This window comes from Dromiciops gliroides, chromosome X (genome assembly GCF_019393635.1).
Source record: "Dromiciops gliroides isolate mDroGli1 chromosome X, mDroGli1.pri, whole genome shotgun sequence".
In the NCBI taxonomy this organism is placed as follows: domain Eukaryota; kingdom Metazoa; phylum Chordata; class Mammalia; order Microbiotheria; family Microbiotheriidae; genus Dromiciops; species Dromiciops gliroides.
This window is the reverse complement of record NC_057867.1, coordinates 40745161-40771305: the sequence shown is the minus strand read 5'-3', so window position 1 is coordinate 40771305 and position 26145 is coordinate 40745161. Positions and strand designations below refer to the sequence as shown.

General features: G+C 47.8%; 1 protein-coding gene across 4 annotated transcripts in view; it reads right to left on the bottom strand.

Annotated features, from left to right (window-relative positions):
• The window catches only part of GRIA3 (glutamate ionotropic receptor AMPA type subunit 3), a 283993-nt gene extending 268593 nt beyond the window's left edge, over positions 1–15400 (bottom strand). For 2 of the 4 annotated variants that reach the window (XR_006354013.1, XM_043974889.1), the window contains exons 1-2: positions 15016–15400; positions 13356–13514 (exon numbers count right to left, since the gene is read on the bottom strand). Coding sequence is in view for 3 of the 4 variants with exons in the window: in XM_043974889.1 (XP_043830824.1) it covers positions 13356–13514; positions 15016–15106 (250 nt within the window). In the remaining variant the exon portion in view is untranslated. The remainder of the gene's footprint in view (positions 1–13355; positions 13515–15015) is intronic. The other 2 variants (XM_043974891.1, XM_043974888.1) reach the window with 1 other exon arrangement.
• Positions 15401–26145: the final 10745 nt, after the last annotated feature.

Below are 26145 nucleotides of genomic sequence, written 5' to 3'. Positions count from 1 at the left end.
GAGCGGGGCCTGAGTTACCATGAAGTTACATGAGTTACCACAAAGTGGATTACTGAATTGTAATGGAGAATAACTGAGAGGAGACGTTAAATGATTGAAACTTCCACAAAAGGACAGTAGGAGGTACATCTGATGTTGAGGATGATCTATCACTGCTCCAAATGAACCAAAGGTCTCACTCTTGCCCAAAGGGCTTGGTTTCATGGAGAAGGTCACTAGGATAAGGCAACTACAATCAGACACTAAACCATCACAAAGGGCTCCCGCTCATAGAGGGCCCCTAAGCACATATCTTGTAATTGTATGAGGCAGGCAGAGCCCATATTCAGATCCCCTCTCTCTGCTTCTTTGAGCCTCACTCTGCTCACTAATTGCCCCAGGACCTGACATTCCTTCCCTGAATATTATCTAGTGCCCTCAGCCTTTCCTGGCCTGCCCCCATCGCAAAACTTACCTGTCCCGTTTCCTGTTCCCTTGGCGTCCTGCTAGGTGACAGAAGTTCATCTGAGAAACTAATTCATGCTGAAGTTATCATGGCTGATAGTAGTTCCCTTCTTCTAGACAACATATGTGCAGTTTAACATTGACCTCTGATGCCTTTACCCAAAGAAATCGGGGTGGAATGGGGCAGACCCTAAATCATATCACATAAACGGCAGCTTCCTCCTGCCACAGGGCCTGGGTCTAGGTGTATAAAGCCAAAGGTCAGAGGTTAAAGGATCACAGAATGTCAGAATTAGAAGGGATCATCTCCTTCAGCCTCCTGCTCTTACAAATGGAAAAGGTGAGGCCCATAGAGGGTAAGTACATTCTGAGGACCCATCTGATTCCTTTGAGATCACCGGATCATAGACTTAGAGCTAGAAGAAACCTTCGATGTCAATCCCCTCGTCCTAGCAATTAGGGCACTGAGGTCTGGGAAAGTGAAGGACTTGTCCAAGGTCACATGTAGAATCGTAGCACTAGAGCTTGAAGGGACCTCAGGGCTCTAGTCTAGCACCTTCATTTATCAGATAAGGAAACCAAGGCTCAGACCATTGAAGTGCTTTGCTTAAGGTCACACAGGGAGTGAGTAGAAGATCAGGGATTTTATCCCAGGGCCTGTGACTGAGAATCTTTGCTACACTGCCTCCCTAGGGATGGGGACCCTAATATTCTGAGCACGAATCCCGCATTCTTACCATCAGGCCATGGTGATCTTGCTAGGCCTCTCTGACCTTGTGCATAAAATTTGAATTCTCCCTTTCAGCCTTACAGGGAAGGAGGGCAGGCAGGTGACATGTAAATGTTATACTTTGAAGTCCCTTGGTCTAGGGATGGAGCAGAGATGAGCCAGTTGGGAACTTGAGGAGTTGGGGAGGTGAGAGCAGATAGATCCCCAGGAATGGCCCTAGTCCAAGGCAGAGAAGGACCTGTCAAGAGCTCTCAGTGAACTACCTTCCTTCTTCATCTCCTTAACTCTCCTGCATGCACAACGCTAAACCGCCAGCTCTCTCCCCAGGCTTGTAATTTAAGAGGGGGTGGGGGGGGAAAAACATATGTTCCCTTCTCATCTTTGCTAAGCGAGCCTCCTGCAGACACAGCAGAAATGGTAGGTAGGGAGCCCTGCTGAGAGATGCATTCCTTATTACAGCATTTGTTGGGAATTTGAGAGTGAGCTCCCGGGGCCAGAATGGGCCAGATTCTCCTCCTGCTATATGCCATGGGCACCTCCCTCCAAAGGCAGCTGGGCAGACTGGCAGGGGGGTATAAGAATTGGGCTGGGAGAATCTTTATCCTTCACTATGAAAATTCCCCCAACTCTAGACTGGATGACACTGAGCAAAATTGACAGATCCTGGCTGGCCCAGGCCTACACCCTGCCTCCAAAAGAAGTAAACACTTCTTTTTTTGTGGGGCAATGAGGGTTAAGTGACTTGCCCAGGGTCACACAGCTAGTAAGTGTCAAGTGTCTGAGGTCAAATTTGAACTCAGGTCCTCCTGAATCCAGGACCAGTGCTTTATCCACTGTGCCACCTAGCTGCCCCAGAAGTAAACACTTCTAAAAGACCATGGCTAGTGGAGAATAAAACAGAGATATATTAAAAGAGCTAGGAGCACCCAGAAGCTGCTGAAAGGGGAAGAGTATGGGTGTACTTAGGAGCATGTCTGCCTGGCCTCAGGTCACTGTTTTGACCCATCTTTGGTAGAAATAGAGACCAGATCAGTCTTATCTCTCTGGGAAATGAGGATAGAACAGTTGGGTAGGATATTACAAAACAAGTCGGGGTGAGTTCCTTGGGAGCTGCTATCTACTGTCTTTGTACCCTTTGGCAAATCTCTTCCATTGTCTGGGCCTCAGTTTTCTTATATGCAAAATGAGAAGTTTGTCTGATGGCAGCAGTTCTATATCTATGACATTGGAAAAGTAATCCAGCCTCTCTGGGCCTCAGTTTTCTCATCTGGCTCTAGACATTAATAACCTATGAAGATTAATTAAACTGTGCCCACCCTTCACCTGCTGCCACCAGACAACTTACAACTCCCCTCTTTTAGCATCATTGCAGAGTCAAGGTAGTTGAACCATGGGTACAAGAAAGCAGCAACTTCTATCAATAGCCCTAAGGAAGGTACCAAGCACTGAGGCTGCCTGAAGATGGGAGAAGGAATCAGGAAGAGCTAGAAGGTCTAATGTGAAATTCCTGAACTTGCTCCTATGCAATATCTGACAGTAGGGAGAGCTAGAGAGGCATGTGAAGCCTGTTTCTGACAAAATATTGCAATTAGGGGGATTCTGGTTACTTGTTTGTCTTTCCCTGTGGCCACTATTTGCATTCCCTAATGGTGAATATATCCCTGGGAAAATCTGGTGCAATGGACTGTGCTGTAAGATGCTTGAGTTCTCAAAGTACAGAGTAACTGCAAGAACTGTGGATGGCATCTTCTGCATATTTCCCGCTTCCCACAGTCCTGAAATACTATCAGTCAGAAACCAGAGAACCCTTTCCCTTCTTCTCTGTTGTCCCCCTCATCCCTACCACACCTGCCTCCCAACCTCACTCAACCTGTCCTTTTGGGATTCTCTGACTCCAGGAGAACGTTTTTTGTTTCCTAGAGAGAGCAGGCCTCTGTTTTTACCCTCTAGACTCTTCTGCTTTGCAGGGTTTAATTTGAAGCCCAGCCTGTACGGCTCCAGAGACCTGGATAGTTGCCCAGTTCTGATAATGTCCCAAACTATCCAGTTCTGTGTCCAGGGGTAAATGACATTTGCCCTCTGCCCATGTGGTATAATAATAATGTTATTATTATTGATTATGATTATGATAACTCGTGTTTACTTAGTGCTTTATGTTTTGTAAGACACTTTCCATACATTTCGCCTGTGGTACTCTCCCATGGTCAGGTGGACAGACATCTGTGTTCAGGCCTGGCCTTGTGCTTGGACTACTCTGGTAGGAAGACTTGAGTCACCAGCAATGGTATCTGAAATTCTGATGTTAGAAATTCATACCTTTAGTTTTATGAAAACCCTTATACTATCTGCCTCCCAGGGTCAGATAGATGGATCCAGAAGTAGAGGGGCAACTATGCCCTTGGAGGGCAAGGGCCATTTTCTTATCTAAATTGTGTTTCTCCCTCAGCATTAGCACAGGACTCTGCTCACGGTGGACACTTCATTAGTTTGATGATTGATTAAGTAATGATAACTTTCATGGCCTCTTGGTAAAATAAAATGCAGAGAGGCCAAGTGTTATAGTGGTTTAAGAGCCAGCTTTGGGAGTGGGGAAGCCTCAAGCCTCACCTTTGGCACAAGCCGATGGCTGGCCAAGTCACTTGCCAAGTCTCTAAGAAAGACATAGATTCAAGTTGTGCCACTGATACAGTTTGACTGTGTGACCTTGGGCAAGTCTTTTCACCTCCTCTGTGGCTCAGGTACCTTTTGAAGCCTAGAAAGTTGCAGAGGATCTATTCATTTGCATTAGGAGAGGGCATTTCCTCACTGAGAGTTCCTTATATCAATGAAATCATAGGTCTGGTCCTAAATTTTTTAAGAAAATAAAATATGAATGCTTTTGGGGGTGTGTTCCTGTGGAGAGGAGTATCCATGCATTTTTTATCAGTCATTAGTACCGTGTGACGGAAAGAACACTAGACTTGAAGCAGAAAGCCCTAGGTTTGAATCCTGCCTCAGGAACTTATTAACTGTTATACCTTATGCAAGTAGCTAGGTGGTGAAGTAGATAGAGCACTGGCCCTGGAGTGAGGAGGACCTAAATTCAAATCTTACCTCACATACTTACTAGGTGTGTGACCCTGGGCAAGTCACTTAATCATGATTGCCTCAAACATTCGGGGCCATCTCCAGTCGTCATGCTGTATATTTTGCCACTGGACCCAGATGGCTCTGGAGGAGAGAGTGAGGCTGGTGACCTTGCACAGCCCTCCCTCACTTAAATCCAAATTCACTGCAAGTCATGGCATCACCTCCAGATGTCATGGTCCTCTTTGAGAACAAAGGACAAAAAGCAACAAGGCAAGTAACTTCATTTTCCTTTCTGTAAAATGGGCACAATGATACTTCTTCTATCTGCGTCACCATATCACTGTCAGAAAATTGCTTTGTAAACCTTAGAAGCAGCATAGAAATGTGAGGCAGTGATTAGTCCTGGGCAGAAAGCAAGGGGATGGAGGCCAGCCACATGGCAGCCAATAGGAAGAACTCTGGGCTTGGCTCTAAGCTGTGTGACCTTGGATCCTTCAATTTCTCAGAGTTTCAGCTTCCTTCCATATACAATGGGAAAAGTTGTCCTGACTATCTGCCAGGATCAGTGGACCAGATGGAGAGCTGGAAGGGGCCTTGGGAGGTCATCTCATCTAACCCCCTCATTGAGGATTGAATGAAATGTGTTTGGGAAAATTGCTTTCTGAATAGTGTATCCCGCAAGAAATAGGGCCTTTGGGAAAAATGACTGACCTAGGTGGTAAGAGATTGCTGTCCTGTTAGAAAGAAGAGAACAGGACCTTGAGGGGATTTGGGGGTAGGTGAGAAAGGTATAGAGCATGGAGGCTTGGTAAACCTCCACTGGGCATGACCTTGGGGGCTTGACCAGCTGGAACTGTCATAGGGCAGGAGGGGAGCAGAGGAGAGGGGAACAGAGGTGGGAACAGAGTTGCCTTCATCACTGGCACCAGTTTGCCAAGGCTCGGTGTTGCTATGGGAAGAGATATCTTAGCTTTCATTCTCTGTCACCTCACCTATTCAGTCAAGTGACAGATTCTGCCATTTCTCCCCTCCCAGGGCTCTGGAATCCTCATCCTTCTGTCTTCTCACATAGCTACCCCCTTAGTTTAGACCCTCCTCACCTCTCCCATAGATTATTATAACAGTCTCCTAATTGGTCTTTGCCTCAAATCTATCCTCCACACTGCTGACGAGGTGATTTTCCTTAAGCATATATCTGACCATTGTCACTCCCCTAGTCAATAAACCCTAGTGGCTCCCTCTTCCCCTAGAATAGACCATAACCTTGTCTGTTTGCCTTTAAAGCCCCAACCTACCTTTCCAGCCCCTTCTCCTGAGCTCTTCACTCCAGCCACACTGTCCTTCTCTGGGTTTTTCACACAGGACTCTCCATATTCTGTCTCTGGGTCTTTGTACCGACTATTCCTCATGCCTGGAATGAATTCTCCCCTCATCTCAGTCTCTTCAAATCTTTCTCTTCCTTCAAGATTACAGCTCATGTACTGCCTTCTGCAAGAAACCTTTGCTCATCCCTACAATTGCTCTGCCCTCCCTCTCTCCCTAACTGTTTTGGATTGAATTACTTTAGATTTATTCTATTTTTAATTTAGTCACTATCCATACTTCCTTATATATCTGCTATGAATTCCTTATATACGTACTGTTGTTCCCCCTGTTAGAATGTCAATTCCTTGTAAGTAGGTATTGTTTCATTCATTGCATTTCTATCCCCAGGCCTCTAAAACAATGCCTGACGCATAGCAGGCACTCCATAAATACTTGCTCATTGTTTAATTGGCATTTTGCTCCATTCAGGAGGAGGGGTGCTTCTAATGCATGGAGTCAAGTCCTGACATCACACTCCTAGGGAGGGCTAGCCATGCTAGAATCCAAGGTTCGGACATCATCTCTCTCTTAAGAAATTTGTCTTTTTGAGGGGGCAGCTAGGTGGCTCTATAGTGGATAAAGTGCTGGCCCTGGATTCAGGAGGACCTGAGTTCAAATGCAGCCTCAGACACCTGACACTTACTAGCTGTGTGACCCTGGGCAAGTCGCTTAACCCTCATTGCCCCAACCAAAAAACCAAAACAAAACAAAAATAAATTTGTGTTTTTTAGACGCAGGATTAACCAGTTGAATCAAAAAGCATCTCTTGATCTTGGTCCCAGAACCTACCGTCCACTGCACTCCTTCCTTCTCTTATGCCTCATTGTGCTATGGGAAACATCAATGGAGCAGAAATCCGGGTAGGTCTGTCCAAGCTCAAAGGATCTGAGGGAGAAGGAGGCCCAGTCTAAGGCCTCAGGGCATTGACCACTAGGTGATGCTTTTGATTTGGTCTCCCCCCCCCACCCCAGCTGAGGTAGCTGCTTGGTGTCCTACTAGAACCTCCACAGCAGCAAGCAAACACACCTGTGTGGTGTCATCATGGGTTCTTGAAGCATCAAAGTCGAGAAGCCCACAGGGCTCGGACCCAACCTTGATGGCTCTGCACCATTTCTAACGGGACCCTGGCCAATCTCTTGGATGCTCTTTCTGACCTCCACACAAGGTGGAGGCTGCTTCAGAATAAATTGGGTTTATCGGGTTGAACACCAGAGCCCTGTGGGCAAGTGGGTGGGGTTAATCTAACCTGCTCCTCCACTCTTAGGAAATACAGGCTGTCTTTTAATTCTTCAAACAACTGCATAAAAGGGACAAATTTCTTCTCTATAAGGGAAGACTAATAAGGAAACCTCTGCAAGACTCATTTATTTTTCAATTTGTTAAAATGAAACCAGCCAATAACCTCTGCCCACCCATAACAATGGAATTTAAAATGATCCAAATTGTTAAAAAATCTAATAAAAAAAAAAAACCAGGACCAGCCCCTACCTTTCTTTTTCTTTTCTTTCTTTCTCTTTTTTTAGTGAGGCAGTTGGGGTTAAGTGACTTGCCCAGGGTCACACAGCTAGTAAGTGTTAAGTGTCTGAGGCTGGATTTGAACTCAGGTCCTCCTGACTCCAGGGCTGGTACTCTATCCACTGTGCCACCTAGCTGCCCCAGCCCCTACCTTTCTTACTCCATCTCCCTCAAAAGAAAACAGCAGGATGCAGAGGCCAGCCCTCTTTGGGGCTGGGAAGGAGTAGCAGAAGGCAAGGCAGATCTTTTCCTTTGAAAAGTAAAACCTACCAGGAAATCACACATATAAGTTCATACCCATGTAGACACACACACACACACACACACACACACACCACCACCACCACCACCACCACCACCACCACCACCAAATCTGGCACTTTTTACACAGAGGCCAATAATAAAAGGCCACATTCCCCACGAAATCTCTCCACTTTTCCTTTCCATTTTTCTGAGAGCAATAGGAAGCCACCTTCTTGCTTTGGAATAGCTGCATCAGGTTTGTTCTTTAACCTGGGACTCAGTGGGGATGGTGGGAGAGGCAAAGACAGAATGCAATTTGTGGGAAGCCTCACTTTTCACAGCTGGTCCCTGCTATTATTGTAGCCAGGCCAAACAGAATCATAGACTTGATGTGGCAGGGACTTCAGAGGTCTCTCTCATTTTACAGACAGGGCAACTGAGGCCTAGAGATGTTAAGTGACTTACCCAAAGTCACACAAAGAATCAGAGGTCTGGTGCTGGAAGGGTACTTAGAGGTCATCTAGTCCAATCCCCTCATTTTACAGAGAACGAGATTGAAACACGGAAAGGTGACTCACCTTGTCCAGGGTCCCACAGCTAGGGAGTGTATGAGGAGGGATAGACCTAGATCACAGGTAGAAAGTAAGAGGAGCTGTCCGGTCCTTTCATTAATGGAGAGGAAATTGAGACCTTGAGAGGGGATAGGACTTGTCCAAGGTCACACTGCTTGTCAGTGGTAGAAATGGGACTGGAACTGAGGTCTTCTGACTTCCAGTACAAGCAGCAAATATCTCTATCTTTATCTCTGTTTCTATACCTATATCTATATCTATCTGTATACACACATATATATGTACCAAAATGACAGCAGTAAAAGATTTTGTGAGGACCTAACTTCAATCTTTGGCTGGCCCTACCCTACTATGGGCATCAATGACCTGAGCCAGTTGGACAAAGAGAACTCACATTCCAGATGTGCCTACTGTCTTAGAAATGGACAGGAAAAAATGCCCTGTGGCAGCAGTGTGTGTGTGTGTGTGTGTGTGTGTGTGTGTGTGTGTGTGTGTGTGTGTGTGTGTGAGATGCTACAGGGATGAAACAAAACATAGCCATGCCGGCGGCTCCTGAACCATCAGGTCTGGACAAGAGCCCTCTTAAACAATGTCACATTCAGAAGGATGGGGTGGAGTAGATGGCTTGGTCCGCAGGCATTCTCGGGGAAGATTCCCATCTAGTTTCCAAGCTTCAGTGGAAAACTTTAAAGGGGAAAAAAAGAAAAGGGGAAAAAAAAGAAATGGGGTTGGGGGTCGAGAGGAGAGAGAATGGGTTTGGGAAAACCTCTCCTTCCCGGAACGGACTGAAATAGTTAACTGGATCCTGGCAATTCGTTGAAGAACTCGAGAATTCGATTGGGACTTGGTGGGGAAGAGAAGGCAAGCTAGCTGTTTGGGCTAAGTACACTTGGTAGGGACGACGCGCCAGTTTCTCTAAGGAGTGTGCAGTCGGTTAGCAAGGCGTATTTGAAGCGATTCAGAAAACGAATCCGATAAAAATGTTCAGAGAATGGGTGGGAGTTAGCAAGCCTGCGGATGAATTAGATCCCGGAATCAAAGTCCTGGCTTTGGGTGCCGTCCCTGCCTCCCTCCCTCCCTCCTCTTGTCCCCACCCCAAGCGAGGGCTTCTCAGCCGCTCTTTATTCAAAGCCCATGCTTGGTGAGCACAATTCCAGGGCGAAGAACCTTTAAGGTTCCATTTGCCTCTTTCCCTGCCTCTTGCAAACAGCGCATCGTCCCGAGCACATTTGTTGGCTGGAAAGGTGTGCAACAGCAATTTTTGCAATGACAGTGCGGAGAGGGGATATGAGATCTGTGTGCTAATGAGCTGACACTGCAGAGGCTGGAGCCGGCAGCGGGAGTGCGCTAGGAGAGCACACGGCACGGCGGCGGGCAAGAGGCAGGAGGGGGCCTTCGGGGGAGAAGGCGACAGACATCTCGGCAACGGCCATGGAAGAGCCAGGCTGCCGAAGCGGCCGAGGCCCTGGCTGGCCGAGCCAAACTTCAAGAAGGCAGGAACCCGGAGCTCCAGCGGCGTGTGTGCGTGTCTGTGGAGGTGTGTGTGTGTGTGTGTGTTTGTGTGCGCGCGCGCCCGCGCGCGTGCGTGTGGCGTGTGTGTGTGTGTGCGGTGTGCGCGCGCGTGGGGTGTGTGTGTGTGTGTGTGTGTGTGTGTGTGTGTGTGTGTTCGTCCCGCTCGCCCTTCTGTGCCGGCGCCTAGACACTAGGCACGGATAATCTCCCTGACCACTGGATGGGGGCTAGAGACCAAAAACCAAATGAACAAACCTAGTTATGGTCTGTGAAACCGGGAAGGCGTTGTTCAAGATTCCACAGGCTAAACTTAAATTTGCCTCTATTCCGAAGCCTCAGAGGGATGGGCTTTTAAAGCCAGAGGTCTGTTTCTAGCCTCCATGTCCCTCCTGGGGAAGGGAGGGGGGGCAGTCATACAAAAATTTCTTGCAAGTAGACGGTTTTCTAGAAACAACTGATTATATTGTGGAAATGTTTAGGGTGAGGAGATAAGAGGGAAGGAGGGGTCTTTTCTTTAGGGAGGTCTTACCTAGTGTGTATTTGTCTCAGGACCCAGAGGGTAGGAAAGGGGTAGAAGGATCATAGCATCACAGAGCTAGTGCTAGAAGAGACCTATGAAGCCATATAGTTCAATCCTCTCATTTTACAGATGAAGAAACTGAGGGGAAGGGAGGGGAAAGGACTTACTCAAGGTCACACATGGGAACACATATCTAGAACTAGAAGAAGGGACCTTAGAGGCTACCTAGTCCACCCATTTCATTTTTCAGAGGAGAAACTGAGGCCCAGGGAGGGGGAAGGGAATTGCTCAAGGTCACTCAGGTAGTAAGTGGCAGAATAGAGGATTTGATTCCAGGACCTCTGACACCAAACGTGCCAGATTTTCTATTGATTTTCTATCACCCTGGGAAATGAAAGGAAGTCAAACATTAGAGGAATCTGAACCTGGAATGCCCAAAGAACCAATTAGGAAAAGTGTCTCTTGGGCCAGCACAGGCTAAACTGGTAGGGAGGAATAGGGAAGGCAATAGGTCTTGTCATCCCCATTTGTAATCTAAAGAGGTTAGATGAGGTGATCTTTTCTTTCCCTATCAGCTTCTGATCCTATGATGAGCCTATGACTTTTGGTCCTATCTGCTACTTTCTGGTCTCTGGCCCTCAGGCTCCTATACTAGCTAAGGGTTGAATGGAGGCTTCCGGGCTCTCTTTTGGCAGCCATTTGGGAAGTTGAGGAAGGTGCTAGTTATTCCTGGTACTCCCTACTAGGTTAAAACACTGAAGAGGGGTCATGTGTCAACATTTCTGACGACTTCTGCTTGCAAGAGCAATACAAATTCTCAGGGAGGAGTGTCAGAGACCAAAGAGTAAGCTCCTCTAGCACCCTTTAATTATTGGCTGTTCTATTCTCATGTTTATTCTATTCTCATGTTTTAGAAAAGCAGATTTAGAACTAGAAGGGATTTTGGAGTTTATCTAGTCCAGCCCCCTCATTTTATAGATGAGGAAACTGAAGCTCAGAGAGGTAAGATGACTTGTCCAAGATCACACAGCTAGCAGGTGACACTGCCAGGATATGAATGAAGGTCTTCCCTTTCCAAATCCAACACCCTTTCTACTGCACCATACTCTCTCCAATCTGAGCTGTGGTTTGGGCATCCAAGCTTCCATGGGCAAGCCCACTCAGCAGCTATCCTAAACCATCTTGAAGAGGTGGCCTGTATTCCCAGACTGTGACATTCAGAGATGTGTGCTTGGGGGACTGGGAGAATGACAGCTTTCTGAGTCCATTGTCTGTCACTGCACCATTTCTGAGTGGGCAAAGGACAGCTGGATATATTTATCACAAGTACTGCTTTCTAATGCCCTGCGTTGGCATAGCTTAGCTACATGGACCAGGTCGCCTCTTTGCTTCCTTTATTTGCCAACTTAGGAGCTTGCTAGCCAAAGCATCGTGGATTTGGTCTGAAAGATCTTGATAGCTTTTCAATAATAGGAAAAGGTGACATAAAGTCAATAAGGGATGGCTTCTTTTCTCTTCAGATCCCTGAATCCAATAGGGAAACTGCTTATCAATTCGGTTTCCCTATGGTAAGGACAATTTCCTAATAGCGATCCAGCTATGGTCTCAGTATCAGGTCTAGGTTTTATTAGCCTCATTCATTATTGACTAAGAGAGTGGGCTCAAACTTTACATTTAACAAATTATTTCATTTGACAATTGGCACTCTTCTCTTAGTCCACATCAATGAAGAAACAAGTATTCTGGGTAAATGAACATTCTCCGGCCAGATGACTGGTTGGATAGTGGAATAATTGATATTTAGGAAGCTAAATTTGAGATACAGCCTCTTGAAGGGATTACAGAGAGGAAGGATTAAGAGTCAGGTGTGTGTTGTAAGTGCTGTTGAGACAGGATGAGATTAGTGGAATAAGATGCAAAGTATAGACAGGCATTTTATAACTTTCACACTTAGCCAAAATTAATCAGTTCCTATTTTTATCCCTGTCGGCAATCCCAAAGATGTCAACTACTTAATAGAGCAGAATGTTAAAATAAGACTCTGGAGCCTCAGTTAAAATATCTTCAAAACAGGTAAAGTTGATGGACTCTCTGATTTTTTGGTAACCCGGTACTTTCCCTCCTCTTCACCTTCCCACCCAAATCCTCTAGCCTAGGGAAAAGTAGTTCGTGTTCCTTGTAACATTCCTTTTGGCCCTTCCACTTCGGGGGCAGCCCTAGAGGCAGCCAGATTTGGGAAAAGGTTTATTCAACTGCATACATAGCTCTCTCCTCTCTCTCTCTCTCAGAACCGGAACTGCAAAAAACAACTCCCACCCCCACCCAAACCATCCTTAAAACCAAAACACCATCGACCACCTCTTCGATCTTCTCCCAAACTTTTAGTGAAGTAAGCCTGAATTGAAAAGCCGTATTCATTCATACAGACTGTTGCATTCACAGGAAAACCATTTCCCAACAGGGCACTAGAAACCCTGGTCCCCATGCTCTCAGGTCTTAAAATTTTCCCATTTAGAGAGAAACAATCCCAATACAACAGCAAAATCTGGGTTTCAGGTGGCACTTGGGGTAGATGCTGTGCCTACACAAGCTTTCTGGGCTCTGGGTTTTTTCCTTTTTCTTTCTCTGAATTAAGGACGTAATATTATCATTAACAATGGGGAGGGGGCGGAAGGGGAGGGGGGGCAATGAAAAAAAATACTCCACAGGCCAAACTAGCTTTCAGAATGTTAAGATCTGGCATTGGATTTTCCCTTCCCTCTCAGCTGTCTCGGCATTCATCACTTGCAATCAGTTTGTAGCCTTAACAGTTCCTATCAGGGCTGTCTCTGGAAGAAAGGTGATCTTCTAGGACAGAAGGAGGCCAGGAAACCCGCCCCGGATCTGTCCCCTCAAGGTCACTTGTTAACAGAATTCCTCACGTTTGGTTCCTCTGAATTAGGCAGTTGTCAAATTCAGCTGTTTCCCATGGCCAGGCAGGGACTAACCTAAGCGGCTAAGTAATGTGCATCTCCAATTTCCTCAGTCAAGAGGTTGTCTTGTTTCTTTCTAAGTCTTAGGCGATTTCCCCGAACAACTGTGCCATCTGTTCCCCCCCCCTCTCCCCCAGGGGATCAGGGAGCAGGGAAGGGGAGGAGGAATCGACACTTTTGTATCAGACCCTTATCCGAGGCAGTTTTCCTCCTAGCTTTAACCAGATTGTCAGTACCCTAGGGGTTAGCGCTGCTTACAACCCCCTTGATTTAGAGCGAAGAAATGACCCCTCTCTCTGTCTCTCTCCCCCATCCTCCCGCCACCCTCAAAGAGGGACCCACTAAAGCAAGCAAACCAGCCAGCCCAGTGCAAATAGCAGGTGTCCCAAGGGAGGCTAGGCAGCGCTACTTACAAGCGTTAGTCACAGAGAAACTATTGGAAGAGTCCAAGTGATCAACGTGGTAATTCAAATGAAAGGGCTTCTCGGTGGTGTTCTGGTTGGTGTTGTATAACTGGACAGCAAAGCGGAAAGCGCTGTGCTCCTGGACCGTGTTTCTCATGAAGAGTCCACCTAGGCGCAAAGGGATCAGAGATTGGGGGTGGCCTCCCTCAGGGCTCCTAAGAAATGCTGCGGGGGGGGGGGCAGGTCAAGGATTCAGCCGGTTGTGACTGGGATGGGGAGGGGGATGTGCAAAGGTTTATTGATTCACCCCCACCACCACCACCTCCGTGGGCTCAGTTGGGAATGTGGTTTTCCTTCTATGGCGGTGGGGAAAGAAGCAAAGCTGAGCCCCGCTGAGGGGGCGAAGGCAGATTTGTTCTCTCTCGACCCCCCCCCCCCACCTTAGCTCAGCGGGCTTTCCCAGGCAGTTTACACCGCCGCAGCCGCAGCCGCAGCCGCAGCTGCAGCCGCAGCCACCACCGCGCCTTTCCACTTTGGGCGTTGGGAGCCCCTTTGCACCCCGCTCCCTACCAGGGAGGGACCAGTCTCCAAGGGCCCCACTCCCAGCCTCAGTCCTGGATGCCAGGCAATGTGTAGAGGGCGATGGTGGGAACTTCGGCACTTGTCCACACATATCGAAGACTAAGCCGAGGGAACTAACTCCCTGTCCAGCTGGTGCCCAATGCCAGCCAAGCAGACAGGAACAAGGGGCACTTCCCGATCGGCGTGATGGCTCTACCTGCTGCCTGCTCTCCTATTCATTGCCCTAGTCCCCAGTCTCTGTATTTCGCCCAAGGACCCCTGTCCCCCTCCAACAATCTACCTTGTCTCCGCCAGCAGCGCCCCCCTCTTTCCAGTTTCCGCACCCCAATATCCTCTGGTCTCTCTCTCTCACCGCAATAGCATCCTGTCAATAGCCCGTCTGCCTACCCCAAACGGCTCCAGTTTTTCTCCCACAGCCCTCTTGTTCCCCTTTCCCAGAGTCCCTGTCTGCCTCCTCAAAACGGCCCATGTCCCCTCACCCCCAGCCACTCTCTTCCTTTTTCAAGGCGGAGGTAGAATTTCTTTTCCACCGGCACCCCCCCCCCCCACCGCCTTAAAGATGGGCCGAATTGTACCCTCCTCTCCTGCGGGAGAAACAGGATTACCTTCCTTTCCCCCTTTTCTTTTCTTTCCTTTTTCTGCTCCCCCCCAAGCCATCCCGGCCCCGCTGCTCCCGCGCCCTGGCACTGCCTGCAGCCGGGCATCACCCTGGGATAAGTGCCAGGAGCAGGATGCCAGAACGAAGTCGGGCAGATCGAGCCGAGCAGCCGGCAGTCCGGGCCCCAGAGGAGCAATGCGGGCTGGCCCCTGTCTCTGCTTCTGCTTGCCGCCGCGGATCTCCTCCCGGGCGCCCCCAGCCCCGACGGCCCCGAGCCCTCCGCAGCTTTGCGCCCCCCTCTACTGCCCAGAACCAGGAGTTTCCCCTGCAGGTGCCAGGAGCTCTTAGGCGTGCCGGGCGAGAAGGACCCGCCGCAGCCGCAGTCCAACTCCCCAGGGCCAGTAGCTCCAGGACCCGGGGGTGCCGTCGGCCTGCCTTCCCCTCCCGGTCCCGGCTCGGGCTCGGGCTCGGGCTCCGGATCGCGCTTACCTATGCTGATGGTGTTGGGGAATCCTCCGAAAGAATGAGCCAAGAACCCCAGGACCAGGAGGCAGCTGGTCTGGAGCGCGCCTTGCCTCATTTTCTTCAGCCTTGCACTGCTTCCCTTCCTAAAAGGAAACTGAAAAATGCATGGGCGCAACTCGGACTAATCAAAAAAGAAAAAAAGGAAAGAAAAATAAAAGAGATTCTAATTGGGGGAAAAGAAGAATAAAAAGATGCTCAGGCTCTTCTCCACCCGCTCCCCAACTTGCTTTTCCTCTCTGCCCCACACACTAGTCCTCCTCTTTCTCCTCCTCCTCTTCTTATTCTCTCCTTTCCCTCTCTTGCTCTCCCTCGCTCTCACTGCCTCCTCCTCCTCCTCCTCCTCCTCCTCCTCCTTCTTCCTCTCTCTCTCTCTCTCTCTCTCTCTCTCTCTCTCTCTCTCTCTCTCTCTCTCTCTCTCTCTCTCTCCCTCTCTCTCTCTCCTCTACCCTCTCTTCTCCCTCCTCCCTCCTCTCTCTCCCTCCCTCCCCTCTTCTCTTCCTCCCTCCTTTCTCCTCCTCTCCCTCCCCCTCCCTTTCCTCTGTCTCCGCTGTCTCTCTCTCTTCACAGTATATCTCTCTTCTGTTTTTCTCTGTCTCTCTTCTGTTTCTCTCCTTTTCTCTCTTCGCTTGCTTTCTCTCACTTTTTTCTCCTCTTTCTACCTCTCCTCCCTTCTCTCTCTCTCTCTCTCTCTCTCTCTCTCTCTCTCTCTCTCTCTCTCTCTCTCTCTCCCACCCCTTCTCTCTCTTTTCCTCTCTGCCCCTATCTACTCCCCACTCCTGTCTTCACACCAATCTGGAAGAGTGAATGGCTAGAACAGTTCCTCTCCCTGTCCCTAAAAAGAATAATAAGAATGTTTTGGGTTTTTTTTTTAATCCCCAAGACTTTCCCCCAAAGATGACGGGCACAGTACGGCTAGGGGTGAGAGTAGCAGATGAAGCCAAGGCTGCGGGCTTGCGAGCTCGCTCGCTCGCCGGCTGGCTCTCTGCTGGCTCTCTGCTGGCTGGCTGGCTGCGGGCTGGCTGGCTGCTGGCTGGGCAGGCGCTTCCGATTGGGCCGCCGCCGGCAGGGGGATATTGATCAAAGTTGAGCTGACGTGGAATTAAAGCAGCACGCGCCCCGCTCCGCTCCCTCCGCTCCTTCCCTGCAAACTGCAGCCCCGGACTGCAAAGCCCCGGCGGCGGCGGCGGCGGCGACGGCAGCGACGGCGGCGGCGGCGCCCGGGCCGTTTGTCAACACGCGAGGTGCAATCAATACCAACAAACCAGCTTTCACGTGGACCAGCCTTTCAATCTGCAACTGGCCCTTTTTAAAAGCTGCATTGCCTCTGTGTTCGCGCGCGCCCGTGTGCGCGCGTGTCTCTGTGTGTGTGTGTGTGTGTGTGTGTGTGTGTGTGTGTGTGTGTGCCTGCCTGGGAGCGGGGGACTGGGAGAGGTGCTGGGCTAGGAGGCGGGGGGGGGGGGGGGTGAGCGCAGACTGCTCTCGAGTCGGTGGAGAGACTCTGAGAAGCAGTCAGTCCCCAGCACAATGCGCCCGAGGAGGCTGCGCATGCCTGGTCTTGGACGCTCAGTTTTTACAGCAGGAATCCGAGGCGAGTGCACCCCCACCCCCCCACCCCGCGCCTCCCCCACCCCCTGGCAAAGCAGGGTGTGTGTGTGTGTGTGTGTGTGTGTCTGTGTCTGTGTCTGTGTCTCTGTGTGTGTGTGTGTAGGGAGTAGCTGGGAAACCTATCTCTTCCCTTCTCCCAAATGTAGATGGGGGGTGGGGGTGGAGAGTGGTGATGGACGAAGTGGAGGTGGAGGTGACAGTTTGGTGGGAAATAGCCAGGTGTTGGGTTGAGGGTTGAGGATGGAAAAATAAGGAAATTAATTGGGGAGAAGGGAAGGAGGAAAGGTGGGGGGAGCTGCTAGCTACCAGTACCTGTTTTTTAGGAAGACACAACAGCCCCCCCACACACTAATGACACCCCCAGTGGCAATCTTCTCTTCTTATTTCACTCCAACCTCTAAAGTCCATTCTGCAATGTACCCTTTTCCTTCCATTCGCCCCTCAAGGATTCCAGCTTGGATGAAAGAAGGTGGCAGTCATAGCCTCCTAATGATCATAGATTCAGAGCTGAAAGGGATCTCAGAGATGATCTCATCTGACCTCCCACTCCTAGAGGGATCCCCTTGTTCAGCCTCCCTGACACCTTTGTCCTCCAGCCTCAGTTCTTCTCCACCTATCCCCCAGCTCCCCACTTCTACCCCCATGGTCACTTCCCACCACCATACTCCCTTTGCCTCCCCACCCCCAACTTCTACTTTTAAGTTCTTTCCTTTCAGCCAGACCAGTGAAAGACCCTGCCTGCCTGAGCTGGGGACCCTTTGCTGGAAAACAGATTGGTTTTCATAGGGCAGGCCATCAAGCTCCTGCTAGGTGGGTGGGGTTGGGTGGGGCATGACTACTATAAATCTTCAAGAACCTGTGAAGGCTAGACTGAGGTAGGAAGAGATGTTTATTCTCAAACTTTGGGTACCTGGACAAATAGTTCTGGGCTTCCTCCCAAAGCTCCACTCATTGTGGTGATAGGAGGGGCCAGGTATGTTGAGAGCTGCCTGGTGGCTCCGAGGAGATTATCTGGGAGGCTCTGAGAATTGACAGGAGGTAGAAATAGGCTGGCAGAGGAGACAGCAGAAACTGGACTGGTCCTTGGCAAGCTTGTTTAGTAGGGAAGCGTTGGCCCTGGAGTTAGGAGACCTGGTTTCCTTCCCATCCTTTTGCTGCTACTTACTATCTGTCTGACCTTGGGCATATCTTTGAGCCTCTCTGTTTTCTCATCTGTAAAACGGGAAGGTTACCTCTGAGGTCCCTTCTGCCCCTAGATTTGTGACCTCTTCTCTAAGCAAACCTTTTCCCCTTACTCACTTTGATTCCCATGACTGATCTGATCATCACCCCTTGCAGGTAACACTTATGCCTAAACAAGGCCATTCAATGCTGTCCCTCAAAGGAATGTCTAATGATGGGAATTTCCAGTCAGCATACAAGAAGGCAGGTGGGGGAGATATATTTGGGCCAAGGTGCTGATCTGGGTCCTTCAGTCACATGGTACAGGTAACTGCTTTGTTTTTTTGTAAGACCAGCCAGGAGAGGAGCCCAGAACAGACAGTAGGTACAGCTCTGGATTCCAGTCCTGGCTCAGTGTAACCTGGGACAAGCCACTTTCCCTCTCAGATTGGACCAGGGGTTTGATCTCAAAGGGCCTTTCCTTCCAGCTCTCAGCCTCTGCCAAGTGATAGCTAGTGATGCTCTTTTCACTTCTAAACTAGCCACATGAAAGAGCATCCGTTAATAAGAGGAGCAATGAACAACTCTGACAGCTACAAAGTGCCATCATTGATATTAGCAGTCGTTACCACTTATTATTTTATTTGTGTTTTCTCTCTGCTTGTGTGTGTGTGTGTGCATGCATGAGCACCTTGTAACCAGCTGCTTCAATGCAGCTTTTTCTTGATGGATGGTCTCTCAGGTAGGTTGGTTCAAAGTAAGAACCATGCTTCAGATCTTGCCGCTCATGTTTGCTCCTAGCTTGGCAGGTGCACCTGGGCCAAGCAGTGAGCGCTTGGGTCAGTACAGTGAGAGCCACATTTGATGGATAGTTGCTCCATATACACGTCTCTAGATCCTGTGGAGGGGTAGCCCAGCCACCGTGACAGCTCTAATTGATGGGTAAGGAAACTGCTATAACTTTAGAGGCTCCTAAGCCAAGAAATCATGTTCCTTTTTCCCTGTAGAAGAGATGACTCACGGGGTAACCTCAAATAAGTGTGAGCCTTGGTTTCCCCTTCTGTCAAATGACAGGATTGGGCCATGGGACCTTCATGATCCCTTTCTAGCTGGGAAACTCCATGTTCTAAGGGCCATCCTGCTTTTACTAGTCCATGAGTCTGTGACATGAGATTAATCCAGTGCCATGAGGAAGGTATCCCCCTCCTAGGCTGTCGCCAAGCAGGTGAAGGTCCTGCCTCCTTGGAAGGAGAGACAAGAGGCATTCCTCAGGTGGCTTTGTGTTCTGATTCTATGGAACACTCACTCTTTTTTGGCCATTCAATAGAGGCCCTTCCCTATTTTGCCTTAGTATGGTAACCATCAAGAATAAAAGAACAACTTGGGAAAGATAGAGACAGTGTGGAATGAGGGAAACAGCATGGGTTTGGGAGTCAGAGGACCTGGGTTCAAACCCTGCCTCTGTCATGCATTCCTTTTGTGACCATGGGCAAATCAGTTTCTATCCCTGGAGCTCAGTTTCCTCTGACCTCTCCATCATCTAGTGATTACAGCTCATGCCTCTTCAGTCAGTTCCCTCCTCCATTTGAACATCAATGAAAATGATGGAGCCATTTTCCCCCTGAATCCAGGGTACAATATGGAGGCAAGTCATAGCTAGAGTTAGGAGAGCAACAAGGGCAGGAAAATAGACTTCATCCTAAGAGGAATCCAATGGATTCTTGACTTGATAAAATGAGATTTCTCCTAGTCATTTAGCCAGTGGCCCAAATCCTTTGTGCTGCGATCCTAACTACTCTTACCCTCCTGCCCCTTCCAAATGAATTGTGGGTCTTTCTTCCATTACATCCATTCTCTTTGGCCGCCATACACTAGTCCTTCAGATTTCCTTGGTCTCTCCAGCTGTAAGGCTCTATGTATTGCTGGTTGAATAGGTAGGGCATGGATGAGCAGAGATTCCTGGTCATAGGGCCCAATTAAGATGGGATACCCTATGGGAGTACTATGTCAAATGGCATATATAGTTCATTGACTTCAAATTTCGGGTTGGTTCTCTCTCCATCCTAGGAAGATTGGTGTGGGTTGTGGCAACTTGGAGCCTAATTCTTGCTACATGGCTTTCTTTATCCCCTTATGCACCATCCCCAAGTGTCCCATGTTCTTAAAGTCCTATTTCCTGGGGATGATGGGTGAATTGTAATAGGCTGACCCATACCTTGGAATCTTATTATAACTCACTAATTACATTGATGCACCATGGTATAATGGTATACATACTGGTGTGAAAAGCATTTATTAAGCTCCTACTATGTACTAGAGGGCAGCTAGGTGGAACAGTAGGTAGAGTGCTGGGTCTGGAGTCAGGAAGACTCCTTTTCCTGAGTTCAAATCCAGCCTCAGACATTTACTAGCTGTGTGATCCTGGGCAAGTCACTTCACCCTGCTTGCCTCAGTTTCCTCATCTGTAAAATGAGCTGGAGAAGGAAATGGCAAACCACTCCAGTATCTTTGCCAAGAAAACCCCAAATGGGGTCATAAAGAGTTGAACTTGACTGAATAACTACTAAACAGCAACAACAACAAGATTTTGAGAGTCAAGAGAATTTGCTTCAAAATCCTAGCTTGGACACTTTCTAGCTATGTGACTCTGAGAAAGTCACTTAACATCTTGGAGTCTCAATTTCCTCATCTGTAGAATGGGTTGGGAGCATTCCTGTATTACCTACGTCACAGAGATATTGTGAAGATCATGTGTGATAATGTATATGCAATCTGGCTAGGGCCCAGGAAGTCCTTTCAAGGCCCCAAACCCTGGAAACCTAATAATCCTGGGAAATGCATGCCTGCATACAGTCCAGCTCACCACCTCTCACTTGGTCCTCCCAAATCTTCTTAGGTTTTAGCCAGGTCGCATATGTACAGTGTTTTGCAAACCTTGAAGTTCTCCATAAATAAATATCAGCTATTATTATTGGGTCATGCTTTGGGACCACTATACAGGAGAGAAAATATTTTTGTTTTTTTTGAGACAATCTTATTAAAAGGGTTTTTGGGGGACTTTACCCCAAGTTCCCCCAAATGGGGTCCAAGGTATACCTATGTTCTGCCAAATCTTGTGATAGTGAGGGGCCAATGGCAAAGAATTTGGGGAATGTTACTGAGACATGAACTACATATAGCTCACCATAGGGAAGAACTTTCTAACAATAAGTGGGTATGCTGCTTTGTATGGTAGTGAGTTCCCCGTCAATGAAGTACTCTGGTGAAGGTAGGATGAACACTGCAGCGAAAATAACACCAGATAGTGGATTGAACTGGACAATCTTTGAGGCCCTTTCCAACCCTCGAATGTTATGATTCTATAACCTCCCCCCCCCCCGCCCAAGAATAGGGTTTGGGGATGTCTATAGAACTCTGTAGATGGGTTTCCCTCCAATAGATTGCAAGGTTCTAGATGGCAGAGACTGTTTACACTTTTGTCTTTGTATGTTTGGTGCCTGGCACATTGTAGGTACTCTGCTTTCTAGGTAGGCAGAGGTTGATGGTGTCACACCGAAGACTCAAAGGGAAGTGACAGGTTCAAGGTCATGCAGATAAGACTGATGATGCTGGGAATTACACCCGGTAATCTTCACCCTCAGGGCTTTTACCTACCAGATTGTCTCCTTCATGCTGGAAGGCTGGATATACAAGGGAATTGAGTCTGAACAAATCGATTCCATTGGGATAGGTACATCGTAGCCAGTTAATTATCCCCTGGTGGGCTCAGGATGGGCTTAGAAACTGCAGGTGGAAATCACATGAGCAGGGGACTCCTCAGCTCCCAAAATGACATTCTTATAAGCTGCAGTGTCTCTCTGATGGCGAGCAGTAATTTATTGTGAATTATGCCAGGTTACTTCCCAGGGTTGACATCACTGACATTTTTATTAATGTATGCCTCCCCCCACCCCTCTCAGGAGGTTAGAATCTGTCATTGTGAAGCCGCTTGGGCAAGCTGGGCGAGGGGGAGGGGAAGTGAGAGGAGGGGGAAGAACACCCTAACCTGTAACAGGGGGTCCTGAGGGCAGGCCTTCGCTCTAGACTGAGTGAGGTGGGGGAATTCTGGGTGCCCATGGGCCTAGGAGGTGCCAGCCAGTTAGAATTAGCTGGAAACATTGCCAATTTTGAGCCCGTATATAATGAATTAGGAAATAGCTCTGAAATTGGGAACACACATGGAGTTCTCTGACTAGATGGCAGGGGCTGAGTCATTCATCTATCAGATAACATAAAATGGAGACAAACGAATGCTTTTCCCCTAACTTCTTTGCCTTTCTTCAGAACGGGCAGGTGGGGGGCAGTATTTCCATTTTATATCCATGGTGCCATCTTCAGGTTTCTATAGCACTCAGGACAGGACAATTTTGAGTTAGCAGGGACCTGAGAGCTTACCAAGAGATGAACCTGAGGCCAGGGAGGAGAAGAGACTCATCCAAGGTCACAGAGAGACCTTGGCAGAGGTGGGATTGAAGCTGCCCTCCTCTGCCTCCAGATCCACTGGACTGACTGGCGGGCAGGAGGGAAAACAGGCAGGCCAGTGGGAAATGGTAGAGGGCCCCAGTAGGCCGAGGTGGCATCTGGTTCATTGACATGCTCTGAGGGACTGGGACTCCGACCACTTAGTGTCTGCTTGTCACCCCAGCCTTAGCCCGTCACTTTTTGTAGCTGGCAGGTCAGGGCCACAAATGCCTATTAAGTGCCTACTGTGTGCCAGGCACTAGAGACTCAAAGATGGAGAATGACTCTTAAGGAGCTTAGAACCTTATTGGGGTAGGTGCTATGTGCACAAATAGGTGGGATCCAAGGGTATTGCCAGCACAAAGGATCAGAAGATCGCAGAGATGGGAACTTTATAGGGACATCCGAGAGCTACAGCTGGATGGGAACTCAAAGGGTCATCCATTCATAGACTTAGGCAAGGGCCTTGGTGATCACCTGGAGATTCACACTCATCATTTTACAGATCAGGAAACTGAGGTCCCAAAAGGTTAAATGACTTTGCCTCAGTTGATATAGATAGAGTAGAAGACCTAGAATTTGACCTTAAGCCCTCCTTGGTACTGATTCCAAAGCCAATACTCATCCCTCTGCACCATCCTCATTTAACAGAGAAGGAAGCAGCCCCAGAGAGGAAAAGGGACTTGCTAAAGGTCACACAGAACAGGAGAGAGGCAGAATGAGCTATAGAACCTACCTTCCTCTGATTCTACCTAGAACCCTAGATCCAGAGCTGGAAGACACCTCCAAGGCCATCTAGTCCAACTCCCTAGTTTTACAGAGGAGGAAACTGAGGCTCAGGGAGGGGAAGGGACTTGTCCAAGGTCACATATAGGCTCCTAGATCTAGAACTGGAAAAGAATTAAGAGGCCCTCTAGTCCAACCCCCTCCATTTACAGATGAAGTTAGAGAAGTCTGGGGAAGATAAGAGATCTTCCCAAGGTCACACAAATAGTGCCAGATGCAGGATTTAAAGCCATGTCTTCTGACTCCAAAGATGGAGTTCTTTTCAAGGGACTGTGCTGGCTCTCATCATCCTGATTATGGAGCCAGAGCACCCTAGGGCAATTTGATGAGGGAAAGATCATTTGGAGGGGGCAGTTTGAGGTAAAACTTCACAGAGGACTTGGTTCTTGAGCTGAACTTTCAAGGCAGAGATAGATTTCACGAGTGGGAGAGAGGAAGAAAAATTGTCTTTGGACCATCTCGAGTCCTGGACATGTGAGCCTCTTCTTAGGTTGAGGGTTTGCTTTCTCAGCTTTAAAATAGTGTTCAGAGGATTGGGGGAAGGCAGAGATAACTGGAAGCAGCCGAGCTAGAAGAAGTTTGCCTGTGGCTAATTCTCATAGAGGAATAAATGGCTTTCCTAAATTCTAATCTTTCCTTAATCTGTGTGCCTCAGATGCTGTCCAGCCTTTCTCCATCATACATATCTATTATCTATCCATCATCTATCTATCTATCTATCTATCTATCTATCTATCTATCTATCTATCTATCTATCTATCTATCTATCTTCATCTGTCTCTCTATTCATCAATATTGTCTCTTCATCTATCTGTCTGTATCTCTCTCTATTCATCTATATCATCTATTCATCTATCTCTATATCTATTCTATTAATCTATCCACCTATATTCATCTATCTGTCTGTCTCTCTACTATCTCTCTATCATCTATCTGTCTATCTCTATTCATCTATATAATCTATTCTATTCATCTATCTATATTCATCTGTCTGTCTCTCTATTCATCTATATCACCCATTCATCCATCTCTCTCTCTCTCTCTCTCTCTCTCTCTCTCTCTCTCTCTCTCTCTTTCTCTCTGTGTGTCTGTACTTCTCTCTCTGTTCATCTATATTATCTATTTATCTATGTACCTGTATATCTCTCTATTCATCTCTATCTATATCTGTCTATTTATCTCTATCTATCCATCCATCCATCCATCTATCTCATATACATGTATATGTATGTATATATGTATATATTTAGAAGGAATGTGTTGTGGCACTTTCTTATTTTGCTAAATCATTCTATATAAGTACTCCTTCCCCCTTCCCTTTTCCAAATCACAGTTTCAATACAGTCATGTCCTACTTTTAAAGAAATATGATATATGAAAATGCAATTTTTTTCTAAAAAGAAATTAAGAGGTGATTCTTCATTTTAACAAAGGATTTATCAGTCTCTATTCTCCCCTCTCAGTCTCCCCATAGCTAGAAAATTGATATTCTTGAAACACTTATCTGATTATATCACTTCCCTACTCAAAAATCTTCATTGGCTCCCTATTGCCTCTGGCATAAAAATACAAAATCCTCATCCTGCCAACTTGACCTGTATGTAATCTAGCTCCCTACTGCTTTTCCAGACATTTCATATTACTGTTAATTCCTTCACATGCTACCTGTGCCAATCAAATTGGCCCATTATCTATTTTACTACTAGACATGGCATCTCCCACCTCTGTATCTTTGCACAGGCACATCTAGAAAGCCCTCCTTCCTCACCATTTATTTATAGAATTCCTGCTTGCTTTCTTTTTTCTTTTTTTTCTTTTTCCTGGTTTCTTTCAAAGAACATTCCGAGTTACATCTCCTGCAGGAGACCTCTTCCAATCCCCCCAGCTACTAATGCTTCCTTTCTATACTTTCCACATACCTTGTTATATTTACCCTTGTTATATCCTCTTACCTGATAGAATATATCACACTCAGAAGTGAAAAATGCCAAATTCCTTCCAGAGTTCTAAACTTGTATCTTGTAGTAGTAGCTCTGATTTTTGTTATCTCAGAGGTGAAGAACTGAGGTGCAAGAGAATCAGTCTTTCTGGCTTACCAGGCTGCCTCAGTTTCTTTTAGTGTAAGCATCACTGTAGTGCTCAGGTACCTGGATACAAGAACTTTTCTTATTTAGGAAAAGCACCAGGGGGCAGCTAGGTGGTACAGTGGATAGAGCACCGGCCCTGGAGTCAGGAGGACCTGAGTTCAAATCCAGCCTCAGACACTTAACACTTACTAGCTGTGTGACCCTGGGCAAGTCACTTAACTCCCAATTGCCTCACTAAAAAAAAAGAAAAGAAAAGCACCAAAGGAGCAGTGGTGGCAGGAACTGGAGTTTGATGGAAGGGATCTATCCCTGAGCTCCATCCTCTCTGGGGAGGACTCTGGTAGTAAGGGCAGCAGGAAGGAAAGAGGACAGGAATCATGCCTCCCAGCTCCTTTTGGAAGCCTATGAAGAACTTGGTAGAATTGATGCTTAGAAAGATGAAGTGACTCACCCAAGGTCATAGAGTTGAGAAGCAACAGAGCCAGAATTCCTACCCAAGACTCCTTAAGTCTCACTCCTATACTTCTTCTACTATACAATGCTCCCTTTAAGAAGGAAGGCATTCCCTAGTGTTATTCAGAACCATAGATTCTCAGACTTGGAAGGCCCATTGGAGGCTATTTGGTCTAACCCATACTTGACCCAGAATTCCCTGACAAGTGGGCAGCTAGCTATCATGTGAAGACCTCCAGTGATATCTCTCTCCCAAAGGCGCCATTCCTCCCTGCCACTTCTACCCACTGTTCCCAGTTCCATCCTCTGGGACAGTCCTTCAAGTGACACTTCTCCCCAGGTCCTTCAAAGGCTCCCATACAGAAAGCTCTTGAGACCCTTCACCATCTTGGGTGACCTTTCTCTGGCCACAGGCTCATCTAAGTCCTCCCTAAAATGGATCACTCAGATGTGAACACAGCATTCCAGTCACAGTCTGACTGAAGGAGAGCACAATGGACTA